The sequence below is a fragment of the Nuphar pumila genome, chromosome 17 (genome assembly GCF_984573655.1).
Source record: "Nuphar pumila chromosome 17, dmNupPumi1.hap1.1, whole genome shotgun sequence".
NCBI lineage: Eukaryota > Viridiplantae > Streptophyta > Magnoliopsida > Nymphaeales > Nymphaeaceae > Nuphar > Nuphar pumila.
Genome location: NC_143265.1, coordinates 82,418,055 through 82,444,325, shown reverse-complemented (window position 1 = coordinate 82,444,325; position 26,271 = coordinate 82,418,055). Strand labels below are relative to the sequence as shown.

The window sequence follows — 26,271 nt, the reverse complement described above, 5'->3', positions numbered from 1 at the left end:
GATTAGGGTTTTTTTTTTTCAATATTTAAAATGTTACCATGAGGGTTTTGGATAGGGTTGATGAAGGGTTAATTCGTGTTATTTTTTATAATTTTTTACAATTAACTATTATTTTTTATTATTCTTTTTGCTTTTTAAGTTGGCCTAACATAGAGATTTTTTGCATCTTCCGGATCGAGGGTGCATCGCCAATCCAACCCAATAGTCAACAAACATAAACAAATCAACCTCTTCCAAGCCGCACCATCGTTTCATTTGACCAAGAAGAAGCCCAAATGAATGTGAGAGACAGAGAGAGAGAAGAAAGGGGGGTGGACAGGTTGGACAAAACGTGGCATGTGATGGACAGATGACTCAATAAGACTTAAGAGGGGATCTTGCAAGGAACGATATTATATTAAAAATCCGATATTTTTCTTAATACCACCGATTTTAAGGATATGCAATACTAACGCCATGTTTGCCCTGCTTTTCCGTTACCTGAACGGTCATACGTACGTTTTTTATGCAAGTTATTCGAGAGTTTTTTTAGATAAAAACTGGTATTTTAACAATATTACGGGATTTTTAACTGGCCGATTTTTTCCCGAGAACGAGATTGGTGACCACCCCACCTCGACGACCAAACCAAAAAAAGAGAGCCCCAAAGAAACACGCCACACAAGTCACAACCAAACCCTTCCCCGTCGCGACAGGAGGAGGGCGAGGCAGAGAGAGCCGGAGAGAGAGAGAGAGAATCGAACCGAAAGAAGAGCGATAGCACAAGGGGACCGCACCCGCTCTGCATCTGATGGCCACGCCACCATCGCCCAACCACGCCTTCTCGATGTCGGCCCGCAAGCTCCCTGTCAAGAGGAAGGCCCAGACCCAACCGCACCATCCCCAACCCCACCACTCCTCCCTAACCCTAACCCCTCTCCGAGTCCTCAAGCCCGAGCACCACGACGAAGACGAAGACGAAGACGACGAGCTGCCTTCCTCTCCGGACCATGGCGAGCCCAGATCGTCCCACAAGTACAACCGGCTGTGGTCGGAGCCCGACGAGATTCGATTCCTGCGCGCGCTCGTTCAGAGCTGCGCAGATGGCTACCGCTTCCCGCGCGACATGCCCCACTTCTTCGACAGGTTCAGGGGATCCATGACTGGCTCCTACACCCGCACCCAGTTCTCCGAGAAGCTCCGCCGCCTCAAGAAGAAGTTCCGCGCCATCTCCGCCCGGATCCGTCGCCACGGCGCCGCCGTCGTTCTCAAGACCCCCCACGAGAAGGTCGTCTACGAACTCTCCCTCCGTCTCTGGGGCTCCGACGGCCCCGCTGCCGACGATACCGCACCTGACCCCGCCGACCGCACCAAATCCCCACCGGAGACGGTCGTCGTCATCCGCCACGAGCCGGCCTCGCCCCCTCTTCCTCCGCCGCCGCAGGTTGATCGCGGCAACCAGGGTTGCGATTCTCAGCGGAGTTTGGGAGGTGGTGGGGGAAGCAAGGCGGATGTGACTCTCGGACGGATTGCTGCGGAGACTGTGATCGGCGCTCTGGACGAGTCCATCAAGGACGTCCGGACGGTCCTGGTCGGCCGCGCCGACCGCGCCAGCGGGACGGGCGGCAGGGGACGGAAGCGTAACATAAAGAAGGAATGGGGGCGGCAGCAGATCGCGGAGTTCGACGTCCTATCCCAGCGGTTGAAGCTGGTCCTGGAGACCGCGATCTCGAATCTGAGGAACCCCGGCGGCGGGTTCGGCGCCCGATGCTGAGGATTTGAACGGCGCCCGATTGGCTGAACAGGGTCTGCAGCGTGCAAAGCAAATGCAGGTTTAGTCTCCCTCCCCATCTTCGATTTTTCTGCGGGATTTTTGCACGGTCTCTGTTCTCCCTTGTAAATAATTTGCAATAGAAACTGCCGGTTGTATTGTTGGATGTTTACTCATTTCAGAATTCTTCTCCTTCTCCTTCTCCTTCTTATTATGATGATTTCCTTTCTCTTAGTTTTTAATGTCAATGTCTACGCTTTTTGTTGTTGGTTTATGCATTTTTTTTCTCCGCTTCGCTTATTAACTTGATATTACAAAATGGGGTTGTTTTTTCCTCGCCAATTTACATCAAGATGTTACTATGGGAGCGCCTTAAGTTGGTTTCTTGAGTTGTTTGATGGCTTGCGATGTTTACTTGGTTCTGTGTAATTCATTTCTGTGGAATCTTGCTCCGCTTCTTATGAAAAATAATCTATGTAGTGCGACGGGATCCCTTATGATGGTTCTGATAATGTTCCTATTTGGGAGGTGCCTATGTGGTTTTTTCACAAGTATTAACAATGTTGGTGCTTACATTTGAAGTGGGTCATGCCAAACTCTGAAAATATGCTAGGAAAATAGAGTTTTTGGTCTCATTGCAGGTGGTTCTAATCGAGTAAGCTTTTAGGTTCCGACCTTGGTCAGCAAGAAGGGTTTTGCTGTAAAAGAGAGAGGGATGAAAGTCTTTACGGGACTTGTGGGAGGCCTTGACCATGACAAGTTGGGTTCTACATGGCACTGGTGAACCTGCGTTGGAGATCAACTCTGGTGATGTGCTGGTCAAAGAATTTCGTAATAGAGAGTGTAATAAAAATGGTTCCCTTTTTCATCGATGAAATCAATCTAGTTCAGGGGATTTGAATTGATCTCAATTAAGTGATAAATATAAATAGTTTGTAAAAGCTAGCTACTCATTTTGGAGTCTCAGTTAAAATCATCAGGGAAGCTCATCTTTGACCAACTATCTGTGGAAAAATGTTACTTGCAGATGAGGATGAATTTTATTAAGACTTAATGCTAGTTTGTGCTATTGTAGATTGACACACATTGTGTCCTATCAACAGAAGGCGATACATGAAGAAGGGTCCAACCGAATATGGAAGAAAGGGCCAAAATAAAATAGAAATTTATTGATTTAATCACAGTTATGGTACATGGTTCGAAGGGACAGAAAAAAAAGTTTTGGCTAGTGGTTCATAAAACTGCTGGTCAATTGCATAAAGCCATAAACATTGCCAAGACAGGAAAGGATATGATCCTGAGATGTGTGGTGAATGATTTACTTTAATGATCTGATTGCTATGGGAAATAACAAAGTGCAAGTTGACATTGATTTATATACAGTTCTGGATGCAATAAGCAAGCAATTGTAGACATATGCAAGTTGATGTTGTCGTATGTGCGTGTCTGGAAAATGTATAACTGCAATGAGGAGGTAAGAAGGTGAAATCTAACAAAAACATGAGGAACATGCACATATTTGTGGTCCATCTACATTATGTTATAGATGTCCTTTCAGTAACAAGTCTTAATAATTTCATTATTGCTTCTCTGCTGCTTTATCTCAACAAAAGAAAATTATTCTATTATATTTTTCTACTAAAAGCAATTTAACTTAGATCCTGAAATATGAAGGTTAATGAGTGCCAGCTCTTATTTGGAAGCACTTCTTACCTAGTATTTCCTGGTACAATTTACATGATGTGGATCTGAGAAAATTGTACTATTCAGGTAAAGACGGCATGACACAGCATCTTCCAAAAACAGGATATGGGAACTCCATGCGCCATTTTATGACCTGTACATTTTGCTGAAGTGGTATGAAATATTTGTCGGCATCTTGAAGGCGATGTCAAATTGGGAAATTCCTTCTCCCCATTTTTTCTGATGTTTGGAAATGAAACACACACAACCTGTACATAACTTTGATTTGGTCTTTCCTTCTTTTTCCGTTTCTCAGAATGTTAAAGTCAACTGAGGTTTGGGTCTCATTCAAGTCTGTTATTTGGACTTTATGAAACATGTACCATATTTTTAATTTAATGACTAAAGATTATGGTGGTTCACCAATTTGTCTATAGTTATTTTTTCAGTTTATTTTTTTCCTATTACAAAGGAAGGAACTCTTTGCAACACAGAAATAGTGTGCTGATTTTGTTCCAAGAATTTGCTAGGGAACTAAAGAAGCTTTGCTTGTTATCTTTTGCTGGCTGTACTACTATTTTTTGGGGGGGTAAAATGGGAAAAACCACATGAACTGGTTGCGAATGGCTCTATTGGGAGAAGGTTCCGGAAAATATGTCTGTCAACATTTGTTTGTCATGTCTGAGTCTAGAGGTTGCATTACATGACATTTCTTCATGGCTGGTCTCTCGTGTTCTTTTTTCTGGTGTAGGGTTCAGGTAATTGGCAGACATTCCAATTCCATTGTACATTTTCCATTTGGAATAAGGTGATCCTAAATGATTGTGTCTCTTCTGTATGGTGCTTAGTTGTCAAAAGCTATGCCTAGGCGGCTTATGGGTCTACGTGGTAGGACTCTGTTTTTTTACCTAGGCTGTCCATGCCTAAGCCGCAGGGACATAATTGTTATGTTTTAATTTTTTTTTCTTCTTCTCCACCCCCCCCCCCCCCCAAAAAAAAAAAAAAAACTTTCTTTTTTTTTCTTCTTTTATTTTTCTTTTTTACCTTATTTTTTTCTTTTTCCTCCTCCTTTCACCCCTTTGCTCAGTTGTCAAGGGCAGAGCCTAGGCGGCCTAGCCAAGGTAGTCTCTCGGTTTGATGCGCAGTTGCACACACATATATATATGTTTTCTGTGTAATTGTATATAATTATATATATTAACATATCATATATATATGTTATAAATTTATAATATTATGTGTTTATATTATATATATATACGTGTGTACTTAATTCATATATAATCTATAAGCGTATGAGTTATCTATTTAACTTTTTTTATGTAATATAATTGCTTTACGGTATTCGACAACATATTATTTGTCTATTGTTTGTTGATTGATTTTATGTTGTATACATGTTTGTTATTAATATCTATAGTTTGTTTACATATTTTGTATATATTTTTAAATTTTTTTATTTGGGATACCACCTACGCGTCTAGGCCTCAGCTAGTCTTTTTAGGGGCCCACTGCCTAGGCTCCGCCTAGCGCCTTTGACAACTAAGGTATGGTGGAATGATGATGTAATTTTGAATCCAAATAATGTTAATGAATCCAGTCAATGATCTGTTTGATACCAATCACATATTTCGAGAACCCTGCTTGCTTTTATTCTGTTTCCAGATTCTATGAGGCAAGACACATCTTCATATTCTTTCAATAGAAGAGATGAAGGAAAACAATGAAAACATGGAAAACTGTTTGAAAGAATCTCAAGTGCTCTTAGTTTCTTGTGGCTAAAAGGGAGAAAAAAGGCTTTATCTATTGATAGATAATGTTATACCAAGTGGAAAAAAGGGAGAAGGCAAAAATTAAAGATATACATGAATTACCTGAGTGAGAAGGTATGAGCATTATACCTGCAGTGAAATCAAGGCTTGCATGTCTTAGTGGTGAGTCATAAGCTTTGCTGGAGTGTGAGGCTTGTGCACTGCACTTAAGGAGTGCAGTGCATGTCTTGTAGCATGCGTGCCTCTATTATCTCTTGGGGCATTTGGTTTTTGCGATGTGTCAGGTGTTATGTCTGATTCTTTGAGATCGTCGTCTTTTAGGCCAGGGTTGTAATTTTCCTATGGTACTGAAATTATGTGTTTAATGCAATGTTGTACATACGATACTGTATGATACATATCATTACTATTTATAATATTGATACGTATCATAGCTGTACCATATGCATCGTACGGTACATGCTTGCATTGTACGGTACATGCTTGCATCGTACGGTACATGCTTGCATCGTACGGTACATGCTTGCATCGTACGATACGGGATGCATCGTACGATACGGGATGAATGTATCGTACGATATAGGGTCAACACTCTTAACAAATGATCAAATTGTACTTTTTCAGTTTTGAATTTTAAAGACCTTTTGAGGGCAGACTCTCTCATTTGTTTATAAGCCATTACACAAGTATCCATGCACTTTAGGACCCGTGAGAGCGATTTAGGGGCCGATCCATGCACAAGGGAGATAAATTTTGCGGTTTGCTAAAGTAAAAGTGCATTTCTACTATTTTTTTCACTCAAGAAAGTGGGTTAAGGTAAAAAATCTTTATTATAAGTAAAATTACAAAGCTACCTTCCAATTTTTTTTGCCTCGAGGGTGCTGTCCCCGTACAACCCAACTGCCAACTTACCATAAAGTTGGATTTGCGAAATTTAAAGATTTATATCAAGGTAGAAATCTGGCTCTACGCTCTTCCAATAAAGGTGACATCAGATGATCCAACATAACAAAGAAACACTCAATTAATGAGTGAAAACCAATTGAAAATCGAGTGCAACTATTGTCATATTATTTTTGTTTATGTAATATGAAAGTATGAGTCTTGTGCCATGCTCTTAATTGCAAGATATTTAATATTATGCATTGTTCTTGTGAGATATGCATGCAATATTATCTATGATTCTATATTAGTTGATGTTTGATGATGTCCTATGCAGCTCATAGCGACATAAATGCTTCATTTGTGATTTTATGATTGTATTTTTTGCAATTCATCATTGTTTCATGTGATAAATATATATTTTTAGATTTTTTGCTAATTTTTTTTATTTTTTATAAATTTTTATTAAAAAATTATGATATTTTACGATACGATACGGTCTTAATTTGGGCCTGACCGATATAGGTAACGATACCATACTTACAACCTTGGTTTAATGTTGCATGTTTTTTTGACTGTTTTTGCCCCTGTGGTACCTCGGTTCTTAAAGACCTTCTCATGGGACCACAATGAGACATGCATCTTCATGTTGTTCTGAATTTTTTTTCATGAGGGACGGGGAAACCACCTCCCGGGATCAGAGACCTATTTGCACTGGATAAGCCTGGTTCATCCCTTGCTCCCAGGGAGTCTCCTTGCTGCGGCACAAGCAAGGGACATAATGCCCTTGCCCCTTCTTATGTGCAAGGGGTTGACGCCCATGGGAATGAAACCCTGACCACCCGTCTAGTGGCCAAGGCCCCCTCCCACTATGCCAAACCCCTTGGGCCTATGTGGTTCTGAATGTTGGAGATAAGGAAAATGACAGGAAGCAACAGCATGCACTTGAGATGTGATTGATAGGATGGGGCTATGTGGTTGTGAATGTTGGAGATTAGGAAAATGACAGGAAGCAACAGCATGCACTTGAGATGTGATTGTTAGGATGTACATCTGACATGATCAAGAAGCAGATGCAGGGCACACTTATATCAGAGGCAGCGTTGGGTAATCCTGATAAAGGAGTAAATTGAGGGTGTTGTTTCAGATTGTTTTGTGACCTCTGGAGACTATCGGTAAGGCTTACTGAAGGGGGAAACTTCATGTTGGTTAAAGGTGAGTTTGAATGGATGGGAACAAGAGTTTTCAGGGACTTTTCCCCCACCGCAATCACATACTCCCTAGAGGAGTTGAGAGTAAAGTCTTGATGGTAGGGGGTGAGTGGTGACATGGGTCACTGTCGAGACATAGAGGATACCACTTTGAGCAAGAATTTTGTTTCTCAAAATTTACATTTCTTTTGCTTTTTTCCGGTTTTGTTACCAGATCATCTCTATGGTTTATGGGTTGATTAACTTTATTTTTCTCTTTCCTTTCTGATTTGCTGCAGCTTTAACACTTTTTGTTCAGTATCTCTTCTCACATCAAGGTCTCCAACATCAACCTTAAAGAGGTTGCCTCTCTAAGCTGCCTTAATTCAAGTTTAGATAAGATAAAATGGTTAAAAGTGAAACAATCTTGATGGTGCTTCTTTACTTGGCTCTAGGTGGTGAATTGGTCATAAGGTTCGAAGCCTTATCATCCAAAATCATGTTTTTTTTTATGCTGTGGTTAATGAAATGGTGCTAAATGTTTATGGTTTTAGAAGAGGAGCAATGTGCTGCTGCTTCAGCCAGCTACACCCTTATTGCTAATTTATGCTCAACTTGTATACGGGTCGTTGAATTAAAGTGATAAAACGTGGGGCACCATCCCATGGGTTACTTTTAGTCAAGGTTAGTCTACTGCATCTTGAGCTTGAAGTACACACAATGCTTAAGAATGTCCTGGATCAAGTGCCATTGTCTCCACCCAGAACACAAACACAGAGATAGAGGGCTTTGTTTGGTAGTGAACTGTGCTAGATTTTCTTAGTGGCAAAAACTGAACTTGTTTTTATTGCTAGGGATGTGGGTTGTGATTCATTTTCGCCTCCAGCCTGCGTTACCAAAATAGCGACTGGGCTGATGAGCTGAATGTGGCTCTGGTTCAAGCTTGGTTCGTCAAGGCTGACCCTTTCTCAAGTTCATGGTAAAGACGAGTGAGCCTGAGCGGATGATTTGTGGTGATCAAGCTGGCTTCTTACCAGAAACAAATGTTTAATGTTAACAGCAATAAGAAGCAGCCTTGAAGCTTAATGTTCTCATGCTAAAAGCCTTAACGGAGCCTGCACGAACCAAGCACAGTGTTCACTTGTGTTCAGCTCGATAACCTTACCATACAGCTCATGGAACAGCTCACTAAGCCTGTACTACGAGCCCACCCAAGCTCTTAACAAGCCAACCGTGAGCTAAGCCACGAGCTGCTCTGTCTCGTTTGGCCGACCGATGTTCTGTGATTTTTCTTTTGCAAACCGTTTTCAAGTTTTGTCACGCACGTTGTTTTCTTAGGGAGGACAAAGGGTACCTTTTTCTTTGGTTGCTCGTCAATATATGTTCTGTTTTTATGAAACTAGACCCAGCCGGATATGGATCGCTCATGGATCTCACTAGGAAAGGTCTGGTCAGATTCTCGATATATTTCAATCCGGTCTAGATCGGACTCTTTGCCATGACTATAGATGGGGTAGAACTTGAAAAAAGATCAGGTGCAATGTGATTGCACACTTTTAGTTTGCCGCTGCACACCTGATCACTCTGCTGCATCTAGGGGATAAGTGGTGGTGTTTATTAGCAGTTGTTAAGAGTGTCCCATTATGATTGATTTCTGTGGGACCAATCTCGTAATGGGTAAGAAATGGGGATGCTGCACGGCCTGGACCCATGTATGGCTTTGGAAAGAAATGTGGATGTTGCCTGTTTGAATCGATATCAGACTGGGCCAATCCATCAAAATAAACCTGGCTTTCACACACAAAAGGGAAATCCCAAACTGGTTTTTAGGCCTATTAAAGTTGGGATATCTGATTAAACAACCTTATTTGTAATGCACAATCGGTTCGAGTTCAGGTTTGGCAAGTTGTCAGGTCAGATATGTGAGAGCTCATACTGGACAGATTCCTTTTCCCATAGCCAGTATTTACTTAACAGCTGGTTAGATTTGGGTAAGGTCAGGTCATGTTAAACTTGGATCGAGATTAACAAGTACCATGGCTTTATCAGGGCTGAGGCACATAAGGCTCCTCAACCCAGAGTTTTACCTCACAGGGAGGCAGACCCATTAAGTGACCCGGTTTTCACTGAGGATTTTCCTTCGTCATAAGAAAAATATGTACACCTAATACACATTTTTTAGACTGTTATCCGAAAAACACATGTAAGCATATCTGGATCTGAATGGAATACCCATTCTGAATTCTAAAATCAGGTTATACTTTCTTGTGGACACTATCGATCTGAACCATTTCTCAGCTGCTCATATCTAAACCTGATCCAAGTCCGGTTTGAATAAATAGTTCCAAACCTTTTTTTTTTGTTTTCTCATGACCATCTGCTGTGGAATATTTGAATGTTTCAACGTGGGGGAAGGTGACTTAACCATGGGTTTGTATGTGGCATTACTAATTTGCAAAGTTGCACATATCACAACTGTTTTCTTGTATGGAGATCAAGGTGTAGTTACCAGCATTTCCAAATATGATGTGGTCAGTCAAATCCAGGTTCAAACTAAAGGTTCTCTTAAAACTCACTAATTTAATCAATTGATGTTGTTGGCAAAGAGCCTCCTTTTATGGCGAATAAAAACTATAATAACAGTCCCCACAGTAGGTGTTCCAGGCCGCCATGTTGACACCTTGTTTCTCGATGTAAATACCTCTTTGATCCTTCATAGTGTACATAAATGGCTTTTGGCCTAAGATCCCCCATGAACAACAATTGTTACAGGTCCCTCCCCCCCTCTTACTCTCTTTTGTAATCTTGCAACTTATGAATATGAGTTACTTTCTCTTTATCTCTCGTCGCTGCTCTATGTGTTGCTATCTTTAAAGTTTGTACGCGCTCTGTTGTGATTGTGCACCCTTCTGCGGGGTGTTTGTGTTGCTTTCTCGACTCGGAAGGCTGACCTAGTTGAAACTATAAGGTGCCGCACGGAGCTTTCAGATAAGCCCGTGACAACTGGTACTAGAGCCTACTCGAGAACTGGAGGAAGGAAAGAGGGGTATTCGCTGAAACCCTCGTCAGTTGAGTTCGATAATGGACCCGGAGTTGGGAGAACTCCTTGGAAAAGTCCATAAAGGAAAAAAGGCGAAAAAGGAGAAATATGTCGTGGAGTCAATAGAAATGTCTCGCTTTGAATAAATGGTTGGTCCTATAGAGAGACGGGTGGCCAAAGTTGAGAAAAGAATGACAGAATTGACAGGTGACGTTCGTGCCTGTGCCACTGTTGTTGAAAGTGCACAGGATGACTTTGGGAAGTTAGATGGTGATGTGAAGGCTGAGACTGATAAACTGTGGGCTATAGTCCAAGAATTATCAGATCGGTTGGGTATAAAAGAGGCTGAAATGAGGGAACTCTGAGAATGATATGGAGTCTTAGAAAGGCTATTGAGAACCGAGATTGGTGGTGTGGCCAATGCCGAAAATCTTGAAAACAACCCACAAGGGGAAAATGTGATGATGGTTATGCGTAAACATCCTAAGTTGAAACCAGTTGAGCCATCGAAATATAAAGGGGAAAGAGAAGCCAGGATCGTCGAAAACTAGCTGTGGGATGCAAAACAATTCTTTGATCAAGCAGAGATTGACATTAATGCCTATCGAATACGTACGACGACTAGGTACTTGGTTGAGGTTGCCGTCATATGGTGGAAAACGCAGTATCAAAACATGGAACACAGGAATTATGATTGACTCGTGGGACGACTTCAAAAAAGAAATGATGGGATATTTTCTTTTGCACAATGCTGAAGAACTTGCCCGTGACAAGTTGATGGTCCTAAGGCATACAGGAAACATCCAAAAATATGTGTCAGCATTTTCAGCATTGATGCTCGATATAAAAGACATGACGAAAATGGATCGCAGTTACTTCTTTAAAAGAGGTCTAAGGTTCCAGGCTCAACAAGAGTTAACGCGGATGAAGCCGACAAACCTTGTAAGTGCGATGGCGATATCTGAAAATACAGTTGAGTTCCTCAATCGAGGGGGACCTCAAGCAAGGCCACCTCGCAGGGAGGTTCAAGGTAATGTTGTCGGAGGTCAAGGGGGAAATCAGTATCGTCCCCCCCCCCCCCCCCCCCCCCCCCGAGACCAGAGAAATCAGCCTCAAGCATGACAAGAAGGATTCTTGGGAAGTAGACTATTAGATAGAGTTGGTACCGGGTGCAAGGCCTCCCTCAATGGTACCATACAGAATGGACCCGCCTGAACTGATAGAGCTCAGAAGACAGCTGGATGATATGTTGGCTGCTGGTATTATTCGAGCATCAAAGGCTCCTTTCGGAGTTCCCGTGCTCTTTCAGACCAAACAGGATGGGTCCCAGAGACTATGTGTGGATTATAGGGCACTCAATAAACTGACTGTCAAGAATAAGTACCCCTTGCCTTTAATTGCTGATTTGTTCGACCAGTTAAGGGAAGCTCGAGTTTTCTCAAAATTAGATCTGCGATCAGGATATTAGCAGGTCAGAGTTGCGGAAGGAGACGAGACCAAGATGACATGTGTAACTTGATATGGTGCTTTCGAATTTTTAGTGATGGCCTTTGGTTTAACGAATGCCCCTAAAACTTTCTCTACACTGATGAACCAGATATTCTATCCATATCTTGATCGCTTTGTGGTCGTGTATTTGGATGATATTCTTGTTTATAGTCGAAACATGGAGGAACATGTGCGACATCTACGTACGGTGTTTCAGATTCTAAAAGACAATGGGTTGTACGTAAAAAGAGAAAAGTGTATGTTCGGCCAAGAAGAAATCAATTTTCTGGGTCATGTGGTTGGAAAGGGTTGTCTAAGGATGGATAGTCAGAAAGTAAGAGCTATTCAGGATTGGGAAATCCCAACCAAGGTTCCTGAGGTATGGTCTTTTTTGGGTCTAGCAAATTACTATCGTCGATTTATTGATGGACATTCAACCTTTGCGGTGCCTCTAACAGATTTGCTGAGGAAAGACATAAGTTGGGATTGGTAAGAGAAATGTCAAAATGCATTCGAATCTCTTAAGAATGCCATGGCTGAAGAATCGGTCTTACAATTGCCAAACCAAGAAAAACCGTTTGAAGTATATGCATATGCGTCAGACTTTGCCATTGGAGGTGTATTGATGCAAGAGGGTCATCCTATCGCCTTCGAGAGTCAGAAACTGAACAACGCTGAAGGACAATACACACCCCACAAAAGAGAAATGACTGTCATCATGCATTGTTTACACGCGTGGAGGCATTACTTATTGGGGTCGAAATTTGTTGTCTACACTGACAATGTTGCCACGAGCTATTTTCAAACTCAGAAAAAGCTCAGTCCTAAACAAGCTCGGTGGCAAGAGTTTTTAGCTGAATTTGATATGATTTTGGAGTACAAGCCAGGAAGGTCCAATGTAGTAGCAGGTGCAACGAGCAGGAAGGCCGGATTGGCAGTTTTGATTGAAGGTAAAAGTGAGAGTATTGAACCTCAAAGCGACCTTCTCGATCGAATCCGATAGGGCTTACGAGAAGACCCCATGGCATAACATCTTTTCTCTTTGGTAAAAGAAGGAAATACAAGACAATTTTGGGAACAAGAAGGATTGTTGATGATAACTAGGAATCAAGTATAAGTACCCCGATGGGGATCCTTGCGTCAGGAGTTCTTGAAGGAGTGTCACAACTCTCCTTGGGCAGGACATCTGGGGTAATTTCTCATCTGGATCCAGTTAGGCAATGTTGGATCCAAATCATAAATAGATTTGGTTATGAGTTAGTCTGGAATTGTACATAAATCCGAAATAACCAAAATACCCTTATGGGTACTCGAGATCTATTTTGGTAAAATGGGCATAACTTTGCACCCCAAACTCAAAATTGAGTGAGGTTTGGTGTATTTGACTCGTATCGTAGAGCAAAATCTAAAATCAAGTTATACTTTCTTGTGAACACTATCGATTTGAACCAATTTTCAGCTACTCATATCTAAACCCGATCCAAGTCCGGTTTGAATAAATAGTTCCAATTTTTTTTCTCATGACCATCTGCTATGGAATATTTGAATGTTTCAACATGGGGGAAGGTAACTTAACCATGGGTTTGTATGTGGCATTACTAATTTGCAAAGTTGCAAATATCATAACTGTTTTCTTGTATGTAGATCAAAGTGTTGTTACCAGCATTTCCAAATATGACATGGTCAGCCAAATCCAGGTTCAAATTAATGGTTCTCTTGAAACTCACTAATTTAATCAATTTATGTTGTTGGCAAAGAACCTCCTTTTATGGCAAATAAAACTGTAATAACAGTCCCCACAGTAGGTGTTCCAGGCTGCCATGTTGACACCTTGTTTCTCAATGTAAATACCTTGTTGATCCTTCATAGTGTACATAAATGGCCTTTGGCCTAAGATCCCCCGTGAACAACAATTGTTATAGGTCCCTCCCCCCCTCTTACTCTCTTTTGTAATCTTGCAACTTATGAATATGGGTTACTTTCTCTTTATCTCTCGTTGTTGTTCTTTGTGTTACTATCTTTAAAGCTTGTGCACGCTGTGTTGCGATTGTGCACCCTTATGTGGGATGTTTGTGTTGCTTTCTCGACTCGTAAGGATGACTTGGTTGGAACTATCAGGTGCCGCACGAAGCTTTCAGATGAGCCCGTGACAACGGGTACCAGAGCCTACTCGAGAACTGGGGGAAGGAAAGAGAGGAATTCGCTGAAACCCTCGTAAGTTGAGTTCGATAATGGATCCGAAGTTGGGAGAACTCCTTGGAAAAGTCCATAAAGGAAAAAAGGCAGAAAAGGAGAAATCTGTCGTGGAGTCGACAAAAATGTCTCGCTTTGAAGAAATGGTTGGCCCTATAGAGAGACGGGTGGCCAAAGTCATGAAAAGAATGACGAAATTGACAGGTGACGTTCATGCCTGTGCCACTACTATTGAAACTGCACAGGATGACTTTGGGAAGTTAGATGGTGATGTGAAGGCTGAGACTGATGAATTGCAGGCTACAGTCCAAGAATTATCAGATCAGTTGGGTATAAAAGAGCCTGAAATGTGGGAACTCTGAGAACGATATAGAGTCTTAGAAAGGCTGTTGGGAAACAAGATTGGTGGTGTGGCCAATGTTGGAAATCTTAGAAACAACCCATAAGGGAGGAACATGATGATGGTTTGTCGTGAACATCCTAAGTTGAAACCAGTTGAGCCATCGAAATATAAAGGGAAAAGAGATGCCAGGATCGTCGAAAACTAGCTGTGGGATGCAGAACAATTCTTTGATCAAGCAGAGATTGACATTAATGCTGATCAAATACGTACGACGACTAGGTACTTGGTTGAGGTTGTCGCCGTATGGTAGAGAACGCAGTACCGATGCATGGAACACAAAGGAATTATGATTGACTCATGGGACGACTTCAAAAAAGAAATGAGGGGATATTTTCTTCCACACAATGCTGAAAAACTTGCTCGTGACACGTTGATGGCCCTAAGGCATATAGGAAGCATCCAGGAATATGTGTCGGCATTTTCAGCATTGATGCTCGATATAGAAGACATGTCAAAAATGGATCACATTTACTTCTTTAAAAGGGGTCTAAAGTTCTGGGCTCAACAAGAGTTAACGTGGATGAAGTCGACAGACCTTGTAAGTGCGATGGTGATAGCTGAACATATAGTTGAGTTCCTTAATCGAGGGGGACCTCAAGCAAGGCCACCTCACAGGGAGGATCAATGTAATGCTGTGGGAGGTCAAGGGGGAAATCAGTATCGTCCACCCCCCGAGACCAAAGAAATCAACCTCAAGCATGACAAGAAGGACTCTTGGGAAGTAGACCATCAGATAGAGTTGGTATCGGGTGCAAGGCCTCCTTTAATGGTACCATACAGAATGGCCCTGCCCGAACTGATAGAGCTCAAAAGACAACTAAATGATATGTTGGCTGCTGGTATTATTCGGCCATCAAAGGCTCCTCTCGGAGCTCCAGTGCTCTTGCAGACTAAACATGATGGGTCCAAGGGACTATGTGTGGATTATAGGGCACTCAATAAACTGACTGTCAAGAACAAGTACCCCTTGCCCTTAATTATTGATTTGTTCGACTAGTTAGGGGAAGCTCGAGTTTTCTCAAAATTAGATCTGCGATCAGGACATTGGCAGGTCAAAGTTGTGGAAGGAGACGAGACCAAGACAACATGTGTAACTCGATATGGTGCTTTCAAATTTTTAGTGATGCCCTTTGCTTTAACGAATGCCCCTACAACTTTCTCTACACTAATGAACTAAACATTCTATCCATATCTTGATCGCTTTATGGTCATGTATTTGGATGATATTGTTATTTATAGTCAAAACATGGAGGAACATGTGCGACAGTTGCGTACAGTGTTTCAGGTTCTAAAAGACAATGAGTTGTACGTAAAAAGAGAAAAGCGTATGTTCGGCCAAGAAGGAATAAGTTTTTTAGGTCATGTGGTTGGAAAGAGTTGTCTAAGGATGGATAGTCAGAAAGTAAGAGCTATTCAGGATTGGGAAATCCCAACCAAGGTTCCTGGGCTACGGTCTTTTTTGGGTCTAGCAAATTACTATCGTCGATTTATTGAGGGATATTCAACCATTGTGGTGCCTCTAACAGAGTTGCCAAGGAAAGACAAAAGTTGGGATTGGCAAGAGGAATGTCAAAATGCATTTGAATCTCTTAACAATGCCATGGCTGAAGAACCGGTTTTACAGTTGCCAAACCAAGAAAAACCGTTTAAAGTATATGCAGATGCGTCATACTTTGCCATTGGAGGTGTATTGATGCAAGAGGGTCATCCTATTGCCTTCGAGAGTCAGAAACTGAACAACGCTGAACGACAATACACACCCCACAAAAGAAAAATGACTGTCATCATGCATTGTTTACACGCGTAGCGGCATTACTTATTGGGGTCGACATTTGTTTTCTACACTGACAATGTTGCCATGAGATATTTTCAAACTCAGAAAAAGCTGAGTCCTAAACAAGCTCGGTGGCAAGAGTTTTTAGCTGAATTTGATATGATTCTGGAGTACAAGCCAGGAAGGTCCAATGTAGTAGCAGATGCACTGAGCAAGAAGGCCGGATTGGCGGCTTTGATTGAAGGTAAAAGTGGGAGTACTGAACCTCAAAATGACCTTCTCGATCGAATCCGAGAGGGCTTACGAGAAGACCCCATGGCACATCTTTCCTCTTTGGTAAAAGAAGGAAAGACAGGACAATTTTGGGAACAATAAAGATTGTTGATGATAACTGGGAATCGAGTATATGTACCCTGATGGGGATCCTTGCTTCGGGAGATCTTGAAGGAGTGTCACGACTCTCTCTGGCCAGAACATTTGGGGCACGAAAGGACATTGGCATTGATGAAGCGAGTTTATTATTGGCCTCAAATATGTGACGACGTTGATGGTTATGTATGTACCTGTCTGATATGCCAATAGGACAAGGCCATCAATGAGAAGACTGTGGGTCTATTAAAGCCTCTGCCCGTCCCAAGCCGACCTTGGGAGAGCATTTCTATGGATTTTGTCGTTAGTCTACCAAAAGTTGAGGGACATAGTATCATCTTCGTTGTAGTTGATGGATTCTCAAAATGCGCGACCTTTGCGCCTGGTCCTAACAATTATTCAGCTGAAGATACGACTCAACTCTTTGTGAAGCATGTTGTGAAATATTGGGGCATTCCAGAGAGCATTATCAGTGATCGGGATGCCCGATTTACAGGTAAATTTTGGAGAGAGATCTTTTGATTACTGGGATCAGAATTACACTTTTCTACCAGTTTCCATCCACAGACAGATGGCCAGACTGAACATATTAATGGGATGCTGGAAGAATATTTGAGGCACTTTGTAAGTGCAAATCAGAAAAATTTGACGAATTTATTGGATATCGCTCAATTTTGTTACAATCTTCAAAAGAGTGAATCATCGGGACACAATCCATTCGAGATTGTGATAGGACAACAGCCTCAGACACCGCACTCTATCGCTGCCCAAGGTCGAGGAAATACGCCCTTTGCGTATAACTTTGTTAAGAACTGGCATGATCAGATAGAATTAGCAAAGACATTTCTACACAAAGCTACAAAACGAATGAAGAAATGGGTGGATCAAGATCGTCGACATGTTGAGTTCCAAGTCAGAGATAAAGTACTGGTCAAATTATACCTCAAGAAAACGATTATCTTTCAGAGACATCATCGAGGACTCATTCAAAAATATGATGGACCATTTTCTGATATCTAGAGGATTGACAAGTTAGCATATAAGCTAGACCTTCCTAATAGTTTTCAGGTCCACCCCGTCTTTCATGTGTGTAATTTGGAGCCCTTTAATGAAGATGAAGAGGATTTTAGTCGTAGTCTACCGCAGCGGGCTCTCATTCCTCAGTGAGCCCCAATGACAGCCCCAACATCGACTTCTAAGGAAATTGAATTCATCATGGATCACGTCAATAATTATCTAGGAGAAGTGAAGAAATATCTTGTGAAATAAAGAGGATTGCTAGAGAGTGAAGCCAGTTGGGAGACTCTAAGAAATATTCGCCAGTTTCAGCACGCCATTGAAGACTACCAACAACAGATTGCGCCGAGGATGGCACCAGTTTAGGCAGAGGAGAGTGTTCCAGGCCGCCATGTTGACACCTTGTTTCTCGATGTAAATACCTCTTTGATCCTTCATAGTGTACATAAATAGTCTTTGGCCTAAGATACCCCATGAACAACAATTGTTACGGGTCCCTCCCCCCCCCCTCTTACTCTCTTTTGTAATCTTGCAACTTATGAATATGAGTTACTTTCTCTTTATCTCTCGTTGTTGTTCTCTGTGTTACTGTCGTTAAAGTTTGTGTGCGCTTTGTTGCGATTGTGCACCCTTGTGCGGGGTGTTTGTGTTGCTTTCTCGACTCGGAAGGCTGACCTGGTTGGAACTACCAGGTGCCGCACGAAGCTTCCAGATAAGCCCGTGACAGTAGGGGGAGTCTTGAGGGAAGATGCAGGAATATTGACCATAAGACCAGAGCTAGGTCAACTCACTGGCTAATTTATGCGGCTATATATTGCATTTGATATATATCACAAGAGTGACTACCTTGTCATGTACGTCTTAGACTCTTAATCGATAACTAGGGGAGGATTTACTATTCTCAAGTGTTAGGTCCGGACCCATAAATGTTGCCTCATATAGTGGAATAAACAACGCCCGGATTTCATGAGGCCAAACAATTTTGACTAGGGGAGATAGTATAGGAGGGCACAAAGATTTAATGCAAATGCCGCCCGAATCAAAATCTCCCCTCATTTTGTCAGAATTGGCGGATCAATTGCCACTTGGCTACCCGAACCAGAGAAGTCTTGATAGGGGAAGATGCATTTTTCCTAATTACAAATGAAGCTTTTTAGGGCCCTAAAGGGGTTTGCAGTAGTGGGATGGGGCCTAGGCCGCTAGGCAGGTGGTATATGTTCAAATCCCATGAGTGTTTCCCCTTGCACAAGTCAAAGCGTGGCAACTCCCTAAGGGCAAGGGGTAAGCCCAAAGTGTTTTACACTGCCAGGACAGCAACCATAAGTATGGAAGGCAGAGCCAGCACAGCTAGATCTCTTAACACGGGGATGGTTTCTCCGTGTAAATATAAAAAAAAAATGAAGCTTTTTAGAGATGGACATTTGTAGGATAGGAGTCGGCACAATTCCGACCCATATCCATCTCTATCGATACAAAACCTCGTATTAGTGCACATTTAACAGATAGGCTGGATACACATCCGCTACTCCTAATTGGAAACCAAGTTTCCTGAGTTGGAAATGGATCTCAAGAAAAAAAAAACTGGAAATGGGTAGGTGTCCAGTAACTGCCAATCCATATCCATTTTTACGGATATGCATGGGCCTCATGTTAGTGCCCCCTAAAGAAAATGGATAGAATCCACATTCGATACTAGATGCCTGATTGTGATTGGATCCATTTCCAACCTGGATCCTGGTCTACAAATCCGGCTCATTTTTTTATTTGGAAAGAGTAAGGAAATGCTTAAAATATTGGATAATACTGAAAAATTGGGTCTCTGGTTTGAGTGGGAGAATCGAGTATCACCTTTGGCAGTAAATTGGAGTCTAATGTTTCTCTCTCTGCCTTGCAAGTGAGGTGGACTATTTTCTCACCAAAAAACAAAAGAATAGTGTGAATGGTGGACTGGTCAGATTCCGGCGCCCTTCCTTTTCAAGATCTTTCAGTATCAAACACGGAATATTTCTTTGTTGCGAAGCCTATTAAAAATATGCATGCTTATGATCCAACTCGTGATTCAGACCTTCTCTCTCCCCCATATGCTTAAAGCACCCGCAGAACTTAACACACTCTCTTCCTTGGAGCAGCACATCGAGATTCAACTGACTTTATATATATATATATATATAACCGGTATCCCCTTATGTTCAAAGTTTCAGTTGATTAGAAGGAATATTACTTACTTTTTATATTATAAGTTTTATCATGCCCACTCGCCCATAAGCTGTTGCCTACACTCAATGCATAATGACTCGCACCAACTTCAGTTGATTAATCCGATGAACTCATCCATGTTTCAGCAAGTATCATAGTTTTAGTGATATATCTTGCGTGAATTCACATTTATCTGATGTTATGCAAACCACAAGATAGATAGAAGGATGAAAACAAGAGAAGACACTAGATTTACTTGGTTCGGCACTCAGGCCTACGTCCAAGGATGAAAGGAATAACAAAAAATCTATTAGATTTATACAAAGGTGAGATACAAAGCCCTCAAAACTCTAATCCCGGATATGCCCAAAACTCTCGTACCAAAATATTTTTGAACTGTGTCCAAAATTCAAGGCACCCACAACATATGAGAAACCACATGAGCTAATTTGTGTTGTGTGCTTGTATTGACAGCGTCCTTTGGTTATTCTTTACCTTGGACTGAATTGGTCATTGGGCAATCAAAATTCTAATTGGTATATATACGCAATCCTATCCCATAGTGGGATATCTCCTAGTCCAAGCAAACAAGTAGAGTGTCCTACAACAACAACAACAACTACGCCTTCATCCCAAAACAATTGGGGTCAGTGTCCTATCTGCTTAAAATCTAGTGAAATCGGAGTCCCAACCCAGTTCTTTCCATCCATTTTTCATCTGAAAATCTTGGATTCAAACACGACCACCATCATTTTATCTTGGAAACTTTATGCAAGAAAAAAGAAACGAAAACATTATCAAAAGTTCACAACTTTTTTTAGTTTATTAAGATGGTAACTTCATTACTAACCGAGTTCCCTAGTTCAGAACCCTGATTATTCACCACGGTCTGCAAAACGATGTAAAGAGAAGATACATGATTAATGCTTAGGAGACAAAGCGGCTTCAAGGATTGTAGCGAGAAATGCGACCACTCTGGAGGTGTTCCATGGTAGAGATTGATGAGGAACTACCTATCAGAGGGTAGTAGAAAGGATATATCTCGTATCGTGCAACGCAGCTACCATAGCTCACCTGACCCCCTTGCCTGCCGTCACAACACGACGGGAAGTTAGAGATTGCAGTGGCCAAGCACTTGGCGCAGAAGACCGGGTCTAAGTCCCGGGTGCACTGAGCCAAGCCGTAGATGGTCACCGAAGAATTGTACTGGGTCTGGGCCGTGCCGATGGCACGCGTGCCTGGCACCACGGCCATAGAGCTCACCTTCCTCATCAAGTTCTCCTCCTTCTTCCGGAACAGCTTAGGGTCCGAGACACTATTTCCATTGACATAGACCACAGAGTAGCCTATGTCCAATTGGCCGAAGAAGTTGGTCGTGTCGTAGCGAATGTAGCAGAAGTCGAACCAGACCCTAGCCGAGGCACTGTTTGCACAGAGAGCCTTGGCTTGTGTTGCAGCATCCAGAGCGCATTGAGCGCAAACCACCGACGGGACGTCACCACGGCACTGAAGGAGGCCGTAGACAGCAGAAGCACCACTGCCGTAGCTCGCATTGGCGAAGTTGGTCTTGGGCACCTTGGAGATCAGTTGCGCCAAAACTCGGTTTATGTTAGCCTGAGGAGGTGCTGAGCTACCAGAGTCACAAGTAGAGCCTATGGGATCATAGCATGAACCCAGCTGTAGGATTAAAACAACATGCAGGAGGAGGAGGAGGAGAAGAGGAGGAGAAGAGAACTTCATTGTTTCTTCTCTTTGTGAGATGATTAGCTGAAGCTACAAACCATGCATGAAGGGTGTCAAACATATCCAGGTATATTTATACACGGTGGGAGTGAAGGGTTGTTGTATATGATTCATGGTGGAAGTGAAAGACTTGATGACTTCACTCTTTCAAATGGTAGGGATTAATACAAAAGCTAAGGATGGGACCCACTGGGGCTGCGCAACTTTAAAAGCTATGATAGAAAGATCAACGATTGGATTTCAATAAGCCGGCATATTTGACTCGAGAGGATGAAGAGGAGCACAAGGGTACAATGGAATTGAAAACGCGTAATCCCTCACTGTGGTCGCCAATGGACTGAAATGTGCACCAAGTTTGTGAAATGAAAATTGGGACGTCCCTTTTGTCCATATTATCGGCCCCATTTGCATTACTTGCTCTCTAGATGTTGAAAATTCGGAGCTAAGCAATCAGAAACCGAGTATTGTGATAGACTCCTTATCATTATCCTAAAAGAACAGCGTAGTGGGACCTACAAGCAGTCGCTCTTGCAGTGCTCTGCTCGTAGTAGCAAAACTCACTTGTAATACTTCTAAGGAATATGTCAATATGCTTTTGAATCCACACCCACTGACTGCTCCCGATTAATGTATGCACATCTAGACCATCGATCTTTGAAAATCAACGATCACAACCCATCAACACGATTGACGCACTTTTAGCTTTCCCATACTGCAAATGAGGTGCTGGTAGGTGCACTCCCACTGCATCCTTTCTTTTTTTTTTTTTTTGAAAGAAAAATATTCAGACTATTATAATGAAATATATGTCACAAGCAGATAAGAAGAAAGACGAGGCGTCAAACTTCTAGCTGAACAACAATATAAAAAACAAAGAGGAAATGACTCATGAAGTTGAGGCCATTTAAAGCGAATATGGTGGCGGAGTTCACGCATAGCTGAGGCTGCTAACAAGCGGCTGGGCTGCAGAAGATCAGGATGCCGACACCCATTCCTTTGCAGTCATAGCAGTTTCCATAGAATAAGCACAAAGCACTACCACGAGTATAGAATTTTCCTTCCTTTGAAAGAAATCTTGCGAATATCAGCACTTCCCTTAGATCGCTAATCTCAGACCACAAGCTTTGAGGAGCATGCCACACTCTTTGAAAACATTCTCTAGTGAAAGTGCACTCCCAAAAGATGTGATATGTTGTTTCAACATTCTTTACATAAACTGCATTGGCTAGGAAAGCTAACCCACACTTTTACGAGACTTGTTCGTTAGCAACCGATCTTGAATGAGCATCCATTCAGTGATGGACCCACGAATTGGAAATGTGTGGTGCCATAGGGCCTCCAATGGCAGTGAGGCAACCAAGGGAGATCCAAGCATGCGGTAGGTCGAGTAAACTGAGTAATCACCATCGGAAGAGTAAGGCCAAAGAGGAGCGTCTACGTGGCCATTTGGCTGTAAGGGGTTTAACATATGCATGTGGTCCATCCATTCAGTAAATACAATGGGGGATGGGTTTCTTTTAATCTGAATTTCCCATCCAAAAGAAGTGTTCTAGAAATCATAAATCTTCCCCTCTTTGCCCTTAAGCTGCCCAATACAAACTATGAAATAAATCTTTAAGACACCCGAAGGTACACCAAACATCCTTACAAAATCTAGTTCTTCTCCCATTGCCCAATTGGACACGAAATGACTCAAGAAATAGAGGTACAAGCTTGACCCAACCCTTCCAAATGCCGGACCCAGTAGCCCACTTTGAACCCACATCCATTCCTAAGGCCACCTTTAAGGTTATATTTTTGGGACATAATATGAACCCAAGATTTGTTAGCATTTATCAAAAATCAAAGCCATTTAATGAGTAGATCCTTGTTCCATCTCCCAATCTCTCGAATGCTCAATCACCCCTCCTCTAAAGGTCTAGAGATGGACTCCCAAGCGACCAAATAAAGTTTTTCTTATGATCTTTCCCGGACCACAGAAAGACTTGAAAAGCTCTATTGATTCTAATCATAGTTTTAGAGGGAATAGAAAAAAATTGGATAAAGTGTAATAAGAAATAGAATAGGACATGCTTGATAAGTTTGACTCTCCCCACAAAAGCTAGTTTAAAACCAACCCACGAATTAATTTGTAACTCCGTCCGACGATTTCGCCGGAGAGGATTAACATTAAAAGAAAAAAATGACGATTTCCATTTTGGGGAAACCACGTTAAAGAGAGGGGGTGAGGATAAACCTCACCCCCCACAATCCGCGGGAGGGTGAGGGTTATCCTCACTATGCGTGAGGGCTATAAAAGCCCTCACACAACCCTCCATCTCACATCAAGCGAGCGACGGAGGAAGAGAGAGAATGACAGAGAGAGTGAGAGAAGAAATTTCAGGGGCTTACCGAATTTCGACACTGGCGATGAGGTAAAACCCTCCTCTCTTCCATCTTCTTCTTCTTCGTTTTCCCTTTCTTTTCCGGGTAAAGGGAGCCAATAGCCATGGCTGCGGGCGAGTTCTTGTTAAACGAAAGAAAAAACAGAGAAAGAGTATATGAGAGAGGGGGGGGGGGGGGGAGGTGACCGACGCTGATGGCCGAACCCTCTGCCGCAAAAAAGGATTGAGAGGGCCGACTCCAACGATCGACCCCTCTCTGACAAAGATAAAGGGGAGACAAAAGAGGTGATGCCATTTTGTCCCCCGTGTTAGGGTTTTATCGGGGGTACCGAGTCGGTCCGGGTGCGACCCAGACCGAACTTGTCAGTCTGGGTCGCGCCCAGACCGAGCCAGCCTTGAAAAAAAATGTCAAGACCAAGTGGGTCTGGGTGTGACCCAGACCGAACTAGGTCGGTCTGGGTCGCACCCAAACCGAGACTGACACAAAGGAAGAAAAAAGGTTTGGTTGAACCGATTCAGATTGAATTGGTTCAGACCAAACCAGTTTTGATTGAACTGGTTCATGTGGAGTCGGTTTAGACCGAACCGGTTTGGACCAACCCAGTTCAGACTGAATTGGTTCAAGTAGAGTTGGTTCAGTCCAAATCGATTGAATCAACTCTAGTCGGACCGAACCAGTTCGGTCTAACTGGGACTCGGTTCTTAGTTCGATTTCAGTTTAATCTAGACCAAACCAAATTAGGATCCAGACTGACTATCTTGGATCTGATTGGATCAGTCATGGATCTATATCAAAATTGGGTCTAAATCCAATCAGACAGTTCTGGATCCAATCAGACAGTTTTGGATCCAATTAGACAGTTTTTGATCTAGATAAGTAGTGGATCTGGATCAAGTTAGGCAGTGTTGGATCCAAATCATAAATAGATTTGGATCTGGTTATGAGTTAGTCTGTAATTGTACATAAATCCGAAATAACCAAAATACCCTTATGGGTACTCGAGATCTATTTTGATAAAATGGGCAAAACTGTGCACCCCGAACTCAGAATTGAGTGAGGTTTGGTGCGTTGGACTCGTATCGTAGAGCAAAATCTACTTGTGCATTTATTTTGATTAAATTAGTGGCATAGTAATCAAGGTTTCATGAGTTCATTTGAGAGATGTATTTTAGTAATCCTGTAAGAGGTTTTATGTATTAATGTGAGCATGTTTGTGTAATTACCAAATCATACTATTAGAGCATCTTGAGACTTAATTATGACTAGAGCATATTTTTTGCACTCAAGGTAAGTGATATTATAAATAATTTTAGATGTAAATAAATATTTTTACGTTGCATGCAATTATAATATTGTGAATTAATATGATTAGCATGATAGCTTTCAAGTAAGAATATGACATGCATAAAAATTACCATGCTTGACATTATGAGATGATTTCATATACATGTTTATTGTGACATACATGTTGTTATGGTATGTCATGCTTATTAAAAAGAGATTATGTTGTGATAGCATGTCTGTGTGATTACTGATAACCTGAATTGTGATGAGATTATGTTTAGATTGAAGTCTCATTTATTCTAGTCATGTTGTATGAATGTATATTTTGAGATCAGCATGCATGACCCCTTAAATCTTGGAAGTGGCGACCTGTGGCAAGGGCTACCTGGTTCACGACCAGAGTGCAACCTCCATGGAGAGTGGGTTACTTGTGATTTAACAATACGGAGACACTACATCATTGTGTGCTTAATATGAGATAGTGTGAGTCCTAATGTCATCATGAGATTAAAGAGTGAGATCTGTCGTGATCAATTTACAACATCACTCATGAGAGGACGAGTGAATTATGAGTTTGAGAATATAGTTTAACGTGTTGAACTTAGTTTATGACTTAGGGTTACACTCACATAGTGTTTGAGACTCTAGAGGACCATGGATGATTGATAACCATCATGGTTAGGATATAACATGAATCATACCAAGATTGAGAGCCTGACCTCCTGGATAGCTACTGGTGGGGTCCCCATTGTGGTTTCACTGCAATGCTTGGTGATCGGAGGACTACTGAGAGTGTATAGTTCTTTGTCTAGCCAACATTGTAGAATTGGAGTGTTCTACGTGGGTTGCTACGCTCATAGACGACTATGGCCGGTATAGTCGACCTAGTGATAGTTGGTTGTGAGAGAGTGTTTGAAAAAGGTGATGGGGTAATTAAAATATACAAACCTGTGTGGTGTGTCAAAAACTAAACTAAGACTAGGGGCTTAGAGCCCACTACAGTTGTAAGTTAATTTTTTATTTATTTATAATTATTTCTTACTCGGTTGTAAACTCACCTCCCTTGTTTAATTATAACTGTAGGTTTCAGGCACACTAGCAC

General features: G+C 42.0%; 1 protein-coding gene and 1 pseudogene across 4 annotated transcripts; one reads left to right on the top strand and one right to left on the bottom strand.

The window, feature by feature from the left end:
* The first annotated feature begins 679 nt into the window (after positions 1-679).
* LOC149812513 (uncharacterized) lies at positions 680-26,271 on the top strand. 3 transcript variants are annotated; one of them, XM_089993304.1, is made up of 2 exons: positions 680-1,811; positions 26,253-26,271. In XM_089993304.1, exon 1 carries the CDS (start codon positions 791-793, stop codon positions 1,751-1,753), a length of 963 nt encoding a protein of 320 aa, XP_089849430.1. In that variant the 5' UTR covers positions 680-790; the 3' UTR covers positions 1,754-1,811; positions 26,253-26,271. The 3 variants fall into 3 exon arrangements, with proteins under 3 accessions (XP_089849430.1, XP_089849429.1, XP_089849428.1); XM_089993303.1 differs by lacking the exon at positions 26,253-26,271 and adding an exon at positions 7,577-7,657; XM_089993302.1 differs by lacking the exon at positions 26,253-26,271 and adding an exon at positions 3,521-3,851.
* LOC149812514 (cysteine-rich repeat secretory protein 55 pseudogene) lies at positions 20,658-21,534 on the bottom strand (annotated as a pseudogene). The gene has a single exon (XR_016428537.1). The product of XR_016428537.1 is annotated as a cysteine-rich repeat secretory protein 55 pseudogene (transcript).

What these genes read in the sequence shown, in the direction of transcription:
- LOC149812513 (XM_089993304.1), top strand. Translation starts at nt 791, where the DNA reads ATGGCCACGCCACCATCGCCCAACCACGCCTTCTCGATGTCGGCCCGC.